We start from the raw sequence: 14,672 nt of genomic DNA, 5'->3' as shown, positions 1-14,672 counted from the left end.
GAAGAAAATCTGTTTCTAATCCTGGCTCTGTGGCTTCTAGAGAATCACTTGGTCTCTCTGAGCCTCAATTCTGGTATTCATAAAATATGGGGATTAACTAGATCGGGAGTTCCAATTTGCTTTTGCCCATAGAGATTTTATTCAAACAGAATCTTACTTGGAATCCAACCGACAAAACAGACCAAAAGCTGACTTTCTCAGGTTGTTTTGGGGAGGAAGCAGGGTCCCAGGAGCCATCCCCTCACAAACCGTCCTCACCCCCTGGGCATTCTGAGGCCTCTCCAGGAGCCCCAGCTCAGAGTAAGGCAGTTCCAGGAAGCACAGGTGGAAGGCCACTGCCCTGAGTTACCTAAGGTCCCGGGCTCCTCGCCACCCAGACTTGCCTGGCGCCTGTCACATAGTAGGCACTTAATAAATATTTGCGAGGAAACGAATGAAATATTATTCTGTCTTTTCGGAAACACGAATATGTAGTTTTCATTTCCTCTGCTGATTGACCTAGGTAGTTAAACTGCTAAGATGGATCCTAGGGGAAACCAAATGTTACATTTATGGAAAAGCTGCTTTTAGATACTGAAGTGGCTTCCAAGTTCACCATGGCCATAAGTTAAGGGTCTGTCAGCACTTCCATTATGAAAACCGCTTTGTGGTTTCATAGCTTAGCCATAAAAGTCTGCTTCAGGCTATACTTGGGCATACAAATTGAAAAGCTTGTTTTAAGCCAAAATGTGGGAAATAGAAAACAAACAATTTATTGGTTTCAGACATAGTTTTGTACATGTCTTAGCCAAACAAGATTTATTATTTGGGCAATTAGAGTGGACTAGGCCACTTGGCTTTTGAAAAATAAAAAAGGGGGGAAATGGCCAAACTATTTATATTTCAGAAAGGTCTCTGAACACAATTATCATTCGTTTTGGTTATATTTTCATCATGTACTTTGTAGCACACGATGATGAGATCCGGAGTCTATTTATACGTATATTCCATATTTTCTGTTAATTATATCAGAATGATAAAAATGCCCTTTTACTAGAAGGCAAGTAATATAAATGAGGACACTGTCAAAGAAAAAGCCTAATGCTGCTTTTGGAAAATTCTTTGAGAATGGCAAGTGATTCATTTTAATTAACAAAAATGACAATACCAGTAATAAAAATAAAAAGAGTCAAATCACTGACTTTACAAGTTGAGAAACTCAGGCCCCAGTGAAGAACCTGTCTGAAGGCATCCTGCTGCTGGCTGGTAGGACAAGAACCAGGTATTCCACACCCCAGCTGGGAGATCGGCTCATCACTGCTTCCCACCAGCTGTAACCACTCAAGATTCCAGGATTCAACATTTTGCTAGACTACAATGTCCAGCAAAGCACACACAAGTGTCCCTGTTCACACAAGAATCCACCCTCCTGCACACAGGACGCCAGGCATCTTTTGGCTTCAATTACCTAAATCACAAGTCACATGTCATCAGCATCTTTGCTGTAGACTTGTTTTAAGCCCTCTTTAGGCTGGGCACAGTTGTGAGCACCTAGAAATGGTGAGTTAGTTATCAAAGGCAGGTTACTGGATTACAGGCTCTAATGTCACCAGGAAAAGACACAGGCATGGGAGCAGCCTAACAATGAACAAGTCAGTTTTTTTAGCTCAGGAATGTAACTGAGCAAACCAGATGAGAGTTATCACATATTTGCGGATGACTCAAGCAGATCAGGTGTTTATGAACCGAATCCAATGCTTGACCATACTGAGGAACAACAGACAAGTTTTGTTCAAGGTTTAGATCCTCCCTCTTGTATATCACTAAAGCACCTTGGATGCCCCTCTCACACTGTTATATATGTCTGCGCACATACCCGTCTCTCCCTCCAGACTGTACTCTGGGGTGGGAACCAAATCTCATTGCTGTCTGTACCATAACTGTCCGGCACAGTGAAGGTACTAACAGCATTTATTGAATGAAGGAAGGAAGGATGAAACACATGCATGCACTCACTGACAGGGCCCACCTCTCTCTGAATGGCTTCCCCAGGTCTCTCCTTTGCTGCCCCTCCACCCTGCACAATGCCCCCGTTCCTACAGAAAGCAGTCAACCCCCTCAACAGCCACCACTTGGCTTTGCAGAAATATTTTTGATACGAAGAATGCGATTCTGTTAAGAACAGCCCAGTAAAGTATTTTCTCCAGCCAAAGAGGAATTTGAATAAAAAATCCCCAGGAAATTCCTAAATACCTGGGTAGAAGATCACAGCCCACTCCAATCTCTCGGGTTTCCACTTCGGTCTTGGCCTGGGTTTCTATTAAATAGTCCAGCCTACTTTGTAGTTCATTATTCTGGAGACAAGAAAAAAAGGTACCTTCAGTAAGTCAAATATGTTCCCCCACAAATATGCATGATACAATTTATATGTATTATCTGATTTCACCCCATGACATGGGCAACTATCACAATGTATTTATAGAGCATCACTTACACAATAGGTGTTGAAGAAATAGATTGATCGAATCCATACAAATGGCTTTCTATGCATGTACAGACATGTGCATCCAATTTTACATGAATGAAAACAAAATACTGTAATCTATGTTATAATCTGCTTTTTTCAGCCACCAATTCGTTGTAGCTATTTTTCTATATTCATTTATTTTCTTTTTGTGTCAACAAACTATTTTAATTCACTAATAGTATTTCATTGTATGGATACATTATTTATTTAACTAGTCCCTTATTGATGGGCATTTAGATATTTATCACGTTTTTGGCATCATAAATAAGGTGCAGCCCAACTTTTAACACCTTCATATTAAACTATAAAATGAGTAAGTCTGTTAATTTAATTTAGTGGGAAATACCTCTACAACTTAATTAGTATTTCGTAGGTGTGGAAAATTCAGAATCTCACACATATAAAGTAGAACAGGCTCCTTGGGATTAAAATTAGCATTCTGAATAGTTTTTTTCCTTTCGGGCCAGAGCCATACGTTACATGGGTTAAAGATTAGATCCTCCGCAACTGGAAATTTACCTCATGGGGGAAATGAAGGATAAAGAAGCAAGAGATACTGAAATGAAAATAGATAAAGAAGTTGAAGATACTGAAATCACAACAGATGATGTGCTGGTGCCTGAAATCTGAAGTGCAAAAACACCAAAAAAAAAAAAAAAAACAGAAAGTAGTTACAGCGGTTATCTCTGTGTATTGAGATTTTGGGATGCTTTTTTAAAAAGTCCTTCTATATATTTTCCAGTTACGCTAGACTAAATGTTCATGAAACAATGATCATATCTATCTTCCTAGTTGTATTTTCAAAGCGTGGCATGCAGCTGATGCAAGATAAATATTTGCTGAATAAATAAATTTATAAATGGTTTTGCAATGAGCATTTTATTTGCATAACTAGAAATGAAAGCATTTGTTCTTCAAGTTGGAGCTGAAGCTGAGGCACTATTCCAAGACATTAGATAACATGAGAAAGTTTAAAAGTTCTATAGAGACAAAAGCTCGTTTGTTTTGAAAGAAAGAATGTGGGTTACACATTCAGTAGCTCCTGCTTTGAAAGGTTGATACCAAGGAGCAAAAGTATCAGTTCTCGTGAAAACCCATGTTCTGTACAATGTAAGGGACTATGAATCCCTTCCGATAAATAAGAAATGGTGTAAAAGAAGAGAATGCTTTCCAGATTCCTCAGCAGATGACACGCTATGACAAATTGATGGGCTCTGAATCTGTCACCTGATCCCCAGTATGGAAGAATGGTGCTGGCTTTTTGCCAGAGAGTCATCAGCATACACACACACACACACACACACGCACACGCACACGCACACACACACGCACGGGGGGAGAGAGACAGCGCGCACACACACGCGTGAGAGAGAGTGCTTCTCCATCAATATTTGAACTCTCCAATTTATAAAGAAAGAGAAAGGCAGAAGAGGCCTGCCTTTGCTGGATGCTCCAGTAGTCCCATCGCCTTATCCCTTCTTAGTGTAAAGACTTTAATCGTGAGGATTTCACAGCATGCTGGGTCTAACACCTATAGGTAGGGTACCTAAAAGACAAGGTTAGCAAATATGCCCCAACTGATACACAGTGAACAGTGGACAAGTGGCCCTAAATCCTTTGTTCTATTTCATGGGAACTCTGTGAGTGTACAAGAAACACCCAAAGAAACCTAGAAATAAAAAACGTATATGTATGAGAACATAATGTAATCTGTAGAAAAATTACTATGTATCTATTATATATATCAGGCAATGAAATTAGGTGAGGGGAGAGTTAGAAGTCAAAAAATTTGGCATTATTTGCAACCCTTGAGGAGCTTGGTCTTGTGGAGACACAGATAACTGAGAAGCAAATAATAGAACAATGTGCTAAGTAACATTATGGAGGACCCACAGAATATTAAGAGGGAACTCAGAGGGGACATCTGACTCAAAATGGGGAGAAGGGGTGGGTTTCTGGAGTTAGGCAAGGGAAAGAGAGTAAGAAAAAGCAAAGGGGATGAGTATTCCAGAACTGTGGAAACACACAGGGTTGAGAAAAGGCACATTACTGCATTATACAGGTGCGCAGAAGTTAGTTACAAAAGGCTACGTATGCCACTACAGTAAGTTCAAATCAATCTTATAATAGCAAGGTCAGCACCAGAATTTCTTTTAATCACCTGGCTCCCAAGTGAAAGTTGGATTGGAGGGAAATAAGACTAAAGGCAGTAGGAAGGCCACTGCAATTATTCAGCTCAATGAGTGGGGGCTGCACTTGCAGTAGGGTGTGCGCTCAACATACTGATCCCGCCGCAAATCAGAGCTATACATTCTGGATAACCGATTAAAAGCAACTAATGAGGTCTCTAGGGAAGTGAACAAAGACAGGCAAGTTTTGGAGATGAGGTGAAACTTGAAGCACGAGGCAAGCAGTTCTCTGTATTCTCTGTGTTTTGTTTATTATTTTTCTTTTTCTGTCAGCTTTGCCCTGAGAGCAGCACAGCCATGGTGGTGGCAGTACAGATATAGTAAAAACTTAAGAGAAAGACCACCTTTCTGGTAGGAGAAACCAGGAGGAAGAGGCCAGGGCTACTAACATTAGGGGAGAAGGCAAAAGAGGAGAGTCAGAGTAGTGGGGAAACACTAAATTCTTGTATACAGACTCAGCTCAAGTCTCTGGTAGACCATTGAACCATGCACGTCTCTGGAGAAAACTGAAAGAAGCTTGCAGCTAATGTTTAAAGAACTGGACTGAGATCTGCCATCACCTATCATAGACAAGCAGGATGTAGTTGGGTCTAGCTAAATTCATTGCCTTTTAAAACAAAACCCAACAAAGCACTCACAATGTCCAGCTTATAATCCAAAATTATGTGACATATAAAGAGTCAAGAACATATTACCCATTCCTAAGGGAAAAGAGAATCAACAGACACCAATTCTGATATAACTCAAACGTTGGAATTTTCAGACAAAGACTTTAATGCAGCCATCATAACAGTGATCAGTGAGACAAAGAAAAATATGCTTACAATTAATGAAGTAGTAAAAAAAATCAATAGAAAATATAAAAAAGAACTAAATGGACATTTTAGAACAGGAAAGTACAATACCTGAATTTTTTTTTTAAAGTCAGTAGATGGACTTAAGACTGAAGATGATAAAGGAAAAAGTCAGTAAACTTGAATATTCATTACTGGAAATTATCCAGTTGAAAGTAGAGAAATAAAAGACTGAAAGCAACAAATGGAGCGTTGCAGAACTGTGAAACAGCTTGAAAAACCTAACAAGGATTTTTGAATCAAACGAAGAAAGGAGAGGAAAACTAAACCAGAAAAATTATTTTAAAACATAGTAGCTGAAAACTCCCCAAATTTGGTGAAAGACATAACTTTACAACTTCAAGAAGTTCAGCAATCCCCAAACAGGATAAATTCAAAGAGAAACACATCACAGTCAAACTTCTGAAAACCACAAATGAAGAAAAATCTCGAAAGCAACCTTTTACATACAGGGGCATAATCATTTGCATTACACAGATATCTCATTAAAAACCATGAAAAGCAGAAACAATCAGTACTGAGATAAATGAACTGTCAACTTAGAGCTCTATATCTTCCAATAACAAAGGTGAAATAAAGACCTTACTTTCAAATAAGAAAAACTAAGAAAATGTTTTACCACCTGGCCTGCACTTCACAAAATTCTAAATAAAAGTTCTTCAGGCTGAAGAGAGATGACATCAGAGGAAAACTCAGACCATCAGAAATGGAGTATATATGAAAGAATCTAGTTTCTCTTAATAGCTTTAAAATACATATGATTGTTAAAGCAAAAATGATAACAATGTATCATGGTTTTATAATGTATATAGATACAGTACCTATAACAATTATAACTGCAGGCACAGGGGTAAATGAAACTATATCATTGCAAGATTTCTACATTTTACAAGAAATGGTATAATATTATCTCTAGGTGGGCAGTGAACAGCTAATAATGTATACTGCAATACCCGGAGTAACCACTAACATATTAGAGAAAAGAGATACAGCAAAAATGCCAACGGGTAAATTAAATTGGCATCTTAAAAAATTGAAGTAATCTAAAAGAAGGCAAAAAGGAAGAACAAAAAGGCAAGCAAGCAACATAAGCAAAACAAACCAGAAGGAACAAACAGAAAACAAATAATGAAACAATCCTATCAATATAATTAAATATGAGTAAACTATATATTCCAATTAAACAGCAGAGACTATAACAATGCATAAAAAAGCAACTCCCAGCTGGGTGCAGCGGCTCATGCCTGTAGTCCCAGCATCTTGGGAGGCCGAGGTGGGCAGATCATGAGGTCAGGAGTTCAAGACCTGTCTGGCCAACACAGTGAAACCCCATCTCTACTAAAAATACAAAAATTAGCTGGGCATGATGGCGCCTGTAGTCCCAGCTGCTCAGGAGGCTGAGGCAGAGGAATTGCTTGAGCCAGGGAGGTGGAGGTTGCAGGGACCGTAGATCGCGCCACTGCACTCCAGCCTGGGCGACAGAACAAGACTCCGCTCAAAAAAAAAAAAAAAAAAACAAGTCCAACTATTGTCTATAAGAGAAGTACTTTAAATACAGAGATACAAATCAGGTGAAAATTAAGTTGCTGGAATAAGATTACCATGTAAACAGTAAATGTAACAGGGTAGGAATTACTCCAATTAATATCACTTAAAACAGATGTTAAGGCAAAGAGTATTAAAAAAAGTAGTGAGCAACATTTCATATCGTAAAGATCAACTCATCATCAAGACATAAGAAAAATGTGTATGTACCTAGTAACAGAGCTTCAAAATACATAAAGTAAAAACAAAGAACAAGACAGTCTAAAACCATGGTCAGGGATTGTAACACCTTTCAGCGATTGATAGGACAATTACACAAAATCCAAGAAAAATGTCAGTTACCTAAACAACAGTGTCAACCACCTAAACCCAATTGATATTTGTAGAACATACACAACAGCAAGATATTTTTTTCACAAAAATTTAATTGAAACTATATGCTGAGCCATAAAGTAAGTCTCAATAAATTAAGTTAAAATCATACAAGCTGTGTTCTCTGACTACAACAGTATTAAATTAGAAATAAAAAATAAGATATCAATGAAAATTTCAACTATTTAGAAATTAGCCTTCTTCTAAATAATCCATAAATCCAAGAAGAATGTCAAGGGAAATTAGGAAATATTTTGAACTGGATGATAATAAAAATACAGTATATCAAAGCTTGTGGGATGCAGCTGAAACAGAGATTAAAAGGACATTTATAGCTTTAAAGGTTTATACTGAAAAAGAAGAAAGGCCTAAAATCAATGACCTAAGTTCTACCTCAAGAAGCAAGAAAAAGAAGAGCAAAGTAATCCCAAAATAAGTAGAAGGAGGGAAGTAATGAGCATCAGGGCAAAAGTCAATAAAACATAACAAGACACACCATGGAGGGAGCCACCAAAGCCAAAACCTTTCTAAATTATTTTTAAAAATCAGCGAAAATCGATAACCCACTATCTGGTCAAAGAAGAGAAAGAGAAACAGAGAGTGTATAAGATAGGGAGAGAGAGAGAGTATAAATAATCAATATTAGAAATTAAAGAGACATTAAAAGGAAAGAATTGAGCATCTGTGTAGAAAAAGAGTATTAATTCCTTCATTTCATACAAAACACAAAAATCAACTTAAAATGGATCATCTAAACAAAAAAGCAAAAACCATAAAATTCTTAGAGGAAACCACAGGAGAAAATATTTGTGACCTTGTACTAGGCAAACATTTCTTACGACACAAAACACATAAATCATAAAAGAAACAAATTGTTAATTGAACTTTATAAAAAATAAAAATCTCTTCAACAGTGCCTGGCATACTGGCTCATGCCTATAATCCCAGCACTTTGGGAGCCTGAGGTGAGTGGATCCCTTGAGCTCTGGAGTTCGAGACCAGCCTGGGCAACATAGTAAAACCCCCGTCTCTACTAAAAATACAAAAATTAGCAGAGCGTGGTGGCATGCACCTGTAGTCCCAGCTACTAAGGAAACTAAGAGGTAGGAGGATAGCTTAAGCCTAGGAGGTCGAGGCTGCATCAAGGCAAGATCGCACCACTGTACTCCAGTCTGGGTGACTGTGCAAGACCTCATCACACACAAAAAAAAAGAAAGAAAAGAAAAAGAAAAAGAAATATCTTCAACAGATATCATTAAGCAAACAAAAAAGCAAGTCACAAGATGGGAGAAAATGTTCACAGTACATGTATCTGACAAAGGACTCGAATCCAGAATATACAAAGAACTCTTCCAACTTAAGAGTAAGGAAAAAAGTCTCAATGAAACAATGAACTAAAGATTGGAACAGACACTTCAAAAGATGAGACTTATAAATGGCAAAAAGTATATGAAAAGATTCTTGAAAAGAAGAAAAGGTGCTCAGCATCACCAGTCGACAAGGAAATGCACATTAAAACCATAATGAGATAGCACTCTACACACCCCAGCATCACTCAATTTATTTATTTATTTATTTTGCTTATATTTTTACTTTGGGGGCTTTCAAAGCCAGAAAGCCTGCTAGACAAATTCTAAAAGAGCTGTAACACTGAATGGCTAAATTTAAAAGTTTGGCAATACTAGGTCTGGGTTAGGATGTGGAGACACTGGTATACTCAAACTGCTCGGAAATTAAAATACTACAACCCTTTGAAAGACTGACAGTGTCTTAAAAAGTTAAACTTACACGCACTCTTAAAACCCAGCTGTTCCCCTACTAGAAATTTACCCAAGAGGAATTAAAACTATGTCCACACAATGACTTGTACTGTAATGTTCACTGCAGCTTTATTCACAATAGCCCCAAGCTGGAAACAACTCAAAGGTATTTTGTCAGGTGAATGGATCAACTGCAATGTATTCATGAAATGGAATACCACTCTGCAACAAAAGGGAATGCACACAACTTAGATGTGTCTCAAATCATTATGCTGAGTGAAAGAAGCTGGACACAGAAGAGTACATGCTGCATGATTCCATTTACACAAATGGAATCATACGGTGGATTCCCACTACATGGAAATCTATAGTGACCCAAAGTGATAAAAGTGATAAAAAGTGAGTCGACACTGCCAAAAAAAAAAAAAAAACACACACCAGGAATTGCCTAGGGATGAATGGAATGCTGTGCTGCAAAGTGAAACAGAGACTCTTTGGTGGGGTGATAGAAATGTTCTAGATCTTGACTGCAGTGGTTATTTCATGGGTATACACACTGTCAAAACTCAGTGGATTTTAAACTTAAACAGAAACACTTATTTATGGCAGTTCATAAATAACAATAACTTATTTATGTAAGTTTATAAATAACAGAAACTTATTTATGTAAGTTAATAAATAACTAAGTTGAGAAGGTAAAAAATAAAAGATGGTGAGCCTGAACATGGGCAGTAAAAGAAGAGATAGAGAGAGTGGGGCAGATTTAAGAAATTACCTTAAAAAATAAAATTAATGGACTTGATAGAAGACTATCTGCTTCTCAGTCTTGCAGAACATGATTACAGTGGAATGACAAAAAAATAGCGTCGGACCGCTGCCTGGACTGTGTTCCAAAAAAGACTGCTTCTGGGATTGAGAAGCAAATTGCATGGTTCTCCCGCTTTCAAACACCACCCCCTTGTGTTTATATGTGTAATGAATAGCACCCGATGGCTTGAGAGGTGCATGTGCCTTCCACGAAGGAAGAAGACGGGTAGCACCTCTGGGCATTTTTTGGAAATTATGTCACCACTGTTTGGCGGTCACCTCCTCCACCATTTCCCTCAGGCCCAGGGGAGTGGGCAGCCCAGGGGCTGTAGCACATACACTGAGTGTGTGTTCCATAAAATGCATGTGGGAAGCCTGGTGCCCGGTGCTGCTGCTCCAACATCACACGGAAAAATTAATAATAGTCCCAAGTATGCACAACAGACACATTGAGAGGCTCAGGTGCCACGCAACATACATGAAACACAGGATGGAAAAACCAAGACATGTGACTCCTTTCCTCTGACTTTTGAATTGAGCTGTACGTATAGGATTTTCAACAAAATAAAGTGTAATGGAATCTGTTTAGAGTTTCAGAAAGCTCACCAACCTTATAATGCTGGGAATGTTATTTTAAGAACATTTTCTATACAGGAAATAGAGAATATTTCTTCTCCAGAAGTTGAGCCAATAAAAAAATGTTTGAAAAAAAAAGGGAAAGAATGGGCATATTTTTGTTATCAGGAAGATGTTCTTTTTCACCTTTATTTTAGAATCAGAGGGCACATGTGCAGGTTTGAGAAAGGTATATTGCGGGATGCTGAGGTGTGGGGTGTGACTGAGCCCGTCACCCAGGTAATAAGCGTAGTACCTGGTAGGTAGTTTTTCAGACCTTGTCCCCCTCCCTCTCTCCCGCTTCTAGTAATCCCCGGTGTTTACTGTTCCCATGTTTATGTCCACAAACACCACATGTTCTCACTTATCAGCGAGATCAGAAAGATGTTAAATCGGTTGATGAAAATATAGTCCGACAGGGCCAGGCCAGAGCAAGCTTTTAAGAGTGTGCTGTGTCGTTTGGGTTTGGGGCAGGGGGAGGAGGGAGTTCAAAATCTAATGAGTTTAAACATAGGTGAGCACAAATGATGAATCCAGGGACTGAAACAATTCATATCCTCTGTTTTAAAAGAAAAGGAGAAGGATTCTAGAGGGTCCGCCGTGACCTAGGAAAGGGCCTGTCCTCTTCTCCGAGCCCAGGATCAGGTAGAGGGTGCTCCCCGTACTGTTTGTCCAGTATCCGATTGTGACTCCAACATTTCAACCAAGTTTTCAAACATGAAAAATGATAATAATCTCAGAGTTGATCTAAGCCTTCTCCCCTTTTGAAAGATGAAGTGACTGAGCCCCAGTTGGTGATGGCATGATGGCCCAAGGTCATGCACAGATAATGGCAGAATGTGAGTCAGAACCTAAATCTCAAAAATGCTGAGTAATGAAGAAAGAATTAACAGTTGTCCACCTTTTGCACCATGCCAAGCACAGTTCTAAATGTTTTGTATATAATAGTTAATCATAAAAAATTCTTTCAAGTGGGAGTAATTATCCCCATTTCACAAATGCTGAAACTGATGCTCAGAGGGGTAGAATTACCCGACCAGACTTACTCTGCTTGTAAGCAGAGGTGTCAGGGTGAAAACACAAAGCCCTTAGATCCAACTGGAGAGTTAAATAATACCAGGGGTGTCCTAGTAAATTTTAGACAATAGAATCCCTAGGTTAAAAAGCTCTCGTTGTGACGTATGTCGGTTTCTGTGGTATAAAGACCTCCTCCATGGCTGATTTCAAGTGACCCACATGGCATCCCTGAATGGAGACCTGAGAAGCAATGCATGTCTTCCACTTTCATTAACCAGTATGAAGCAGCTCCAGCACAGCGCTGGATAAGCCATGCAGTCCTGAACCTGTAACTCAAGAAGGAGAAGAGCTAAAATGTTCTTGGGGAACAGCTAGAAACTGCAGTAAGTGAGGACATGTGTCAGAACCAAGGCTCTTCAGTCTGAAACTAAGATAAATAACTGTTGCTTCTTTAAAAACAACAGCATTGCCAGGTGCGGTGGCTCACTCCTGTAATCCCAGCACTTTTGGAGGCAGAGGTGGGCAGATCATAAGGTCTGGAGTTCAAGACCAGCCTGACCAACATGGTAAAAACCCATCTCTACTAAAAATACAAAAATTAGCCAGGCATGGTGGTGTGTGTCTGTAGTCCCAGCTACTCAGGAGGCGGAGGCAGGAGAATCACTGGAACCCAGGAGGCGGAGGTTGCAGTGAGCTGAACCGCACTTCAGCCTGGGCAACAGAGCAAGACTCCATCTCAAAAAAAAAAAAGAAGAAGAAAAACCAAGAGCATTGTGGCTAAGAGGAGCACAGGCACGATCAATGATCAGTAAATCCCTAAATACTGCCTGGGCATGCAGCCAGAACAAATAATGGGAGCAATGACATCACATAAGACTGTCAGCTTATGACGCTCCAACTCTAAATCCTGTTATGAATCCCAAACACCTATGAATTCCACAAATACTGGGGCCAACTGCTAAAAGAAGCTGAAATATTGCCAGTCTATTAGATTCACATCCAGCCTCACCTTCCCGGGATGAACCTCTCGGGTTGCTGCAGGCAAAGGACTTCTGGGCCCTGTGGCCTGCTAGTGGGACCTGACCAGTCCCAGCCCCGCTCATGTTCACCGAAAGGTGAAATACTCTTTGTTAAATTATCACACAGCAGAGTCTGATGACAGTCGCGAACTTTGAGGATGAGCAAAAGAAAAAGAGTGATTCATTATGGGACATAGCTATAAATCTAAAATATTTATCAATGACAATGAAAGAATCCCTGGGACCCAGGCAATTAAAGAAACAGTTACACATATGGCATTTACCATGAGCGAGACATTTTTCTAATCACTTAAGTATTCACACATTTAATCATCATAACAACTTTGTGGAGAGGATGCCATCTCACAGAGAGGGTTCCTATTGACCAATAAGTAAACTGAGGCATAGGACACATAAGTAACTTGCTCAATACCACATCACTGCTAAGTGGCAGAGCTGAGATTTGTACTCAGGCAGTCTGAGTCCGGAGTCTGCAACTGCACCCTTAATAAATGTATCTATTTATTAATAAGATGGGGAGCTACCAGATTTATCTACCAAAACTTTTGTGGTTTCGTTTAGAAAGTATTAATTAGATATCTGTTTAAACGTTTTCTGTGTTATGTTAGAAAGAATAACAAAAGAACACATAAGTTAGGTCATCCCAGGACTTCAGGGCCCGGAGAAGGACTGCTCAGCATGGCAGCAAAGTGTAGGCATTAGCGACCATCCACAATTAGCAAGGAACAGCATCAGCAGAGTGTGTGTAACATGATCAACTAGTCAGAGAGTCAAAGTGGAAAACCAAGTATTTGCAAGTCACCTCTGATCTCCTAGGAGAGGAAATCTCACCATGACCTAGCTATGTGTGGTGAAATATTGATAAAGAATGCATACGTTTTTAATAGAGCTAAAGACCGTGATAAGGCGTCCTGAGTTTGAACAACCTTGGAAGAAGCCACCGAGGGGCCTATGACTCAACCGAGAACCTATGCAACCCACGTCCTCTAATCTCAGCCATTTGGAGAAGGTATCCTTTCTCTTTTGGATCTCAAAGATGACTGCACCTGTTTGGAAGATATCAAAATGATGTTAACCCTAAGAAAATATTGAAAGAAGTAAAACGATGGCCTCAGGAAGGTTAAAAAAAAAAGAACAAGAACAGAAACAATGACAAAATAAATTAAAACCCATGATATCTAATATTTTAGAATAGGTTTAAGTCTAAGTGTATTATTAAATCTTGTCATTATGTAACTTATTTTGCATATGTTGTCTGCTGTTTAAGGTGGATGTCTCAAGTGGCCAAAGGCAATTAGCCATAGTAATTTTGTACTGGAATTTAAATAGTTTCAGGGAATTTAGTCAATCAAATTGATGATCATTATTATCAAATTGATAATCACTATTGATAATGCTCAAGAAAAACCTGGTTTTCAAAGTCTCGCTCATTAGATAGACACGGCCGACACTCTGCCCACCCCTTATCCTCGGGGCATTCCTGTTTCCTGACAGGTCACTGAGGATTCTTTATCTGAGGGCTTCCTGTGACCACCCGAGTCTAACTGGCTCTGCCGAGGGGAGCCCAGAACTGCCACAGACTCCCTGAGCGGGCCTCGGCCAGTGACTGATGGGAGTTAGTGGACAAATGCCCCAGGTTTTTCTGGCCCTTCAGTAAGGAAAACTCAAGGCCGCTTCCACACTGTCTCCCAGAGATCCCCCGAACAAGCGAGCCTCAGCTGTCCCCAGGGCAACCTCCTTGATATGACACCGCTATGGGCTTTCTCCCCTTCCCTGTCTCAGTTCCCCATTCCCCTAGTGGGGCTTCCTGGGAGCGACCCAAACTAAGGTAAGAGATGAGTTTAATAAACAAACCATAGCTATTTCTAAGACTACTCCCCATGTGGCATGTGCCCTTGGACATTTAAGAATCTACCAGTAGGAGAGCTTGCTCTAGCAGCACAGCCAGAGGTGGGGGTAGGGACGTC

At 39.7% G+C, this 14,672-nt stretch overlaps 1 protein-coding gene and 1 pseudogene across 4 annotated transcripts in view; both read right to left on the bottom strand.

The window, feature by feature from the left end:
* The window catches only part of MYZAP (myocardial zonula adherens protein), a 125,889-nt gene that overhangs the window by 7,457 nt on the left and 103,760 nt on the right, over positions 1-14,672 (bottom strand). For all 4 annotated transcript variants that reach the window (XM_012443032.2, XM_012443031.2, XM_012443033.2 and 1 more), the window contains exon 12: positions 2,233-2,333. In XM_012443032.2, the coding sequence (XP_012298455.2) occupies positions 2,233-2,333 (101 nt within the window). The remainder of the gene's footprint in view (positions 1-2,232; positions 2,334-14,672) is intronic.
* Positions 9,063-9,119, bottom strand: LOC135268709 (U7 small nuclear RNA; annotated as a pseudogene).

Source organism: Aotus nancymaae, unplaced genomic scaffold, assembly GCF_030222135.1.
Source record: "Aotus nancymaae isolate 86718 unplaced genomic scaffold, 86718_ANA_hifiasm-v0.15.2.pri h1tg000041l, whole genome shotgun sequence".
Classification (NCBI taxonomy): domain Eukaryota; kingdom Metazoa; phylum Chordata; class Mammalia; order Primates; family Aotidae; genus Aotus; species Aotus nancymaae.
The sequence above is the reverse complement of the archived record's forward strand: the minus strand, read 5'-3'. Positions and strand labels throughout refer to the sequence as shown.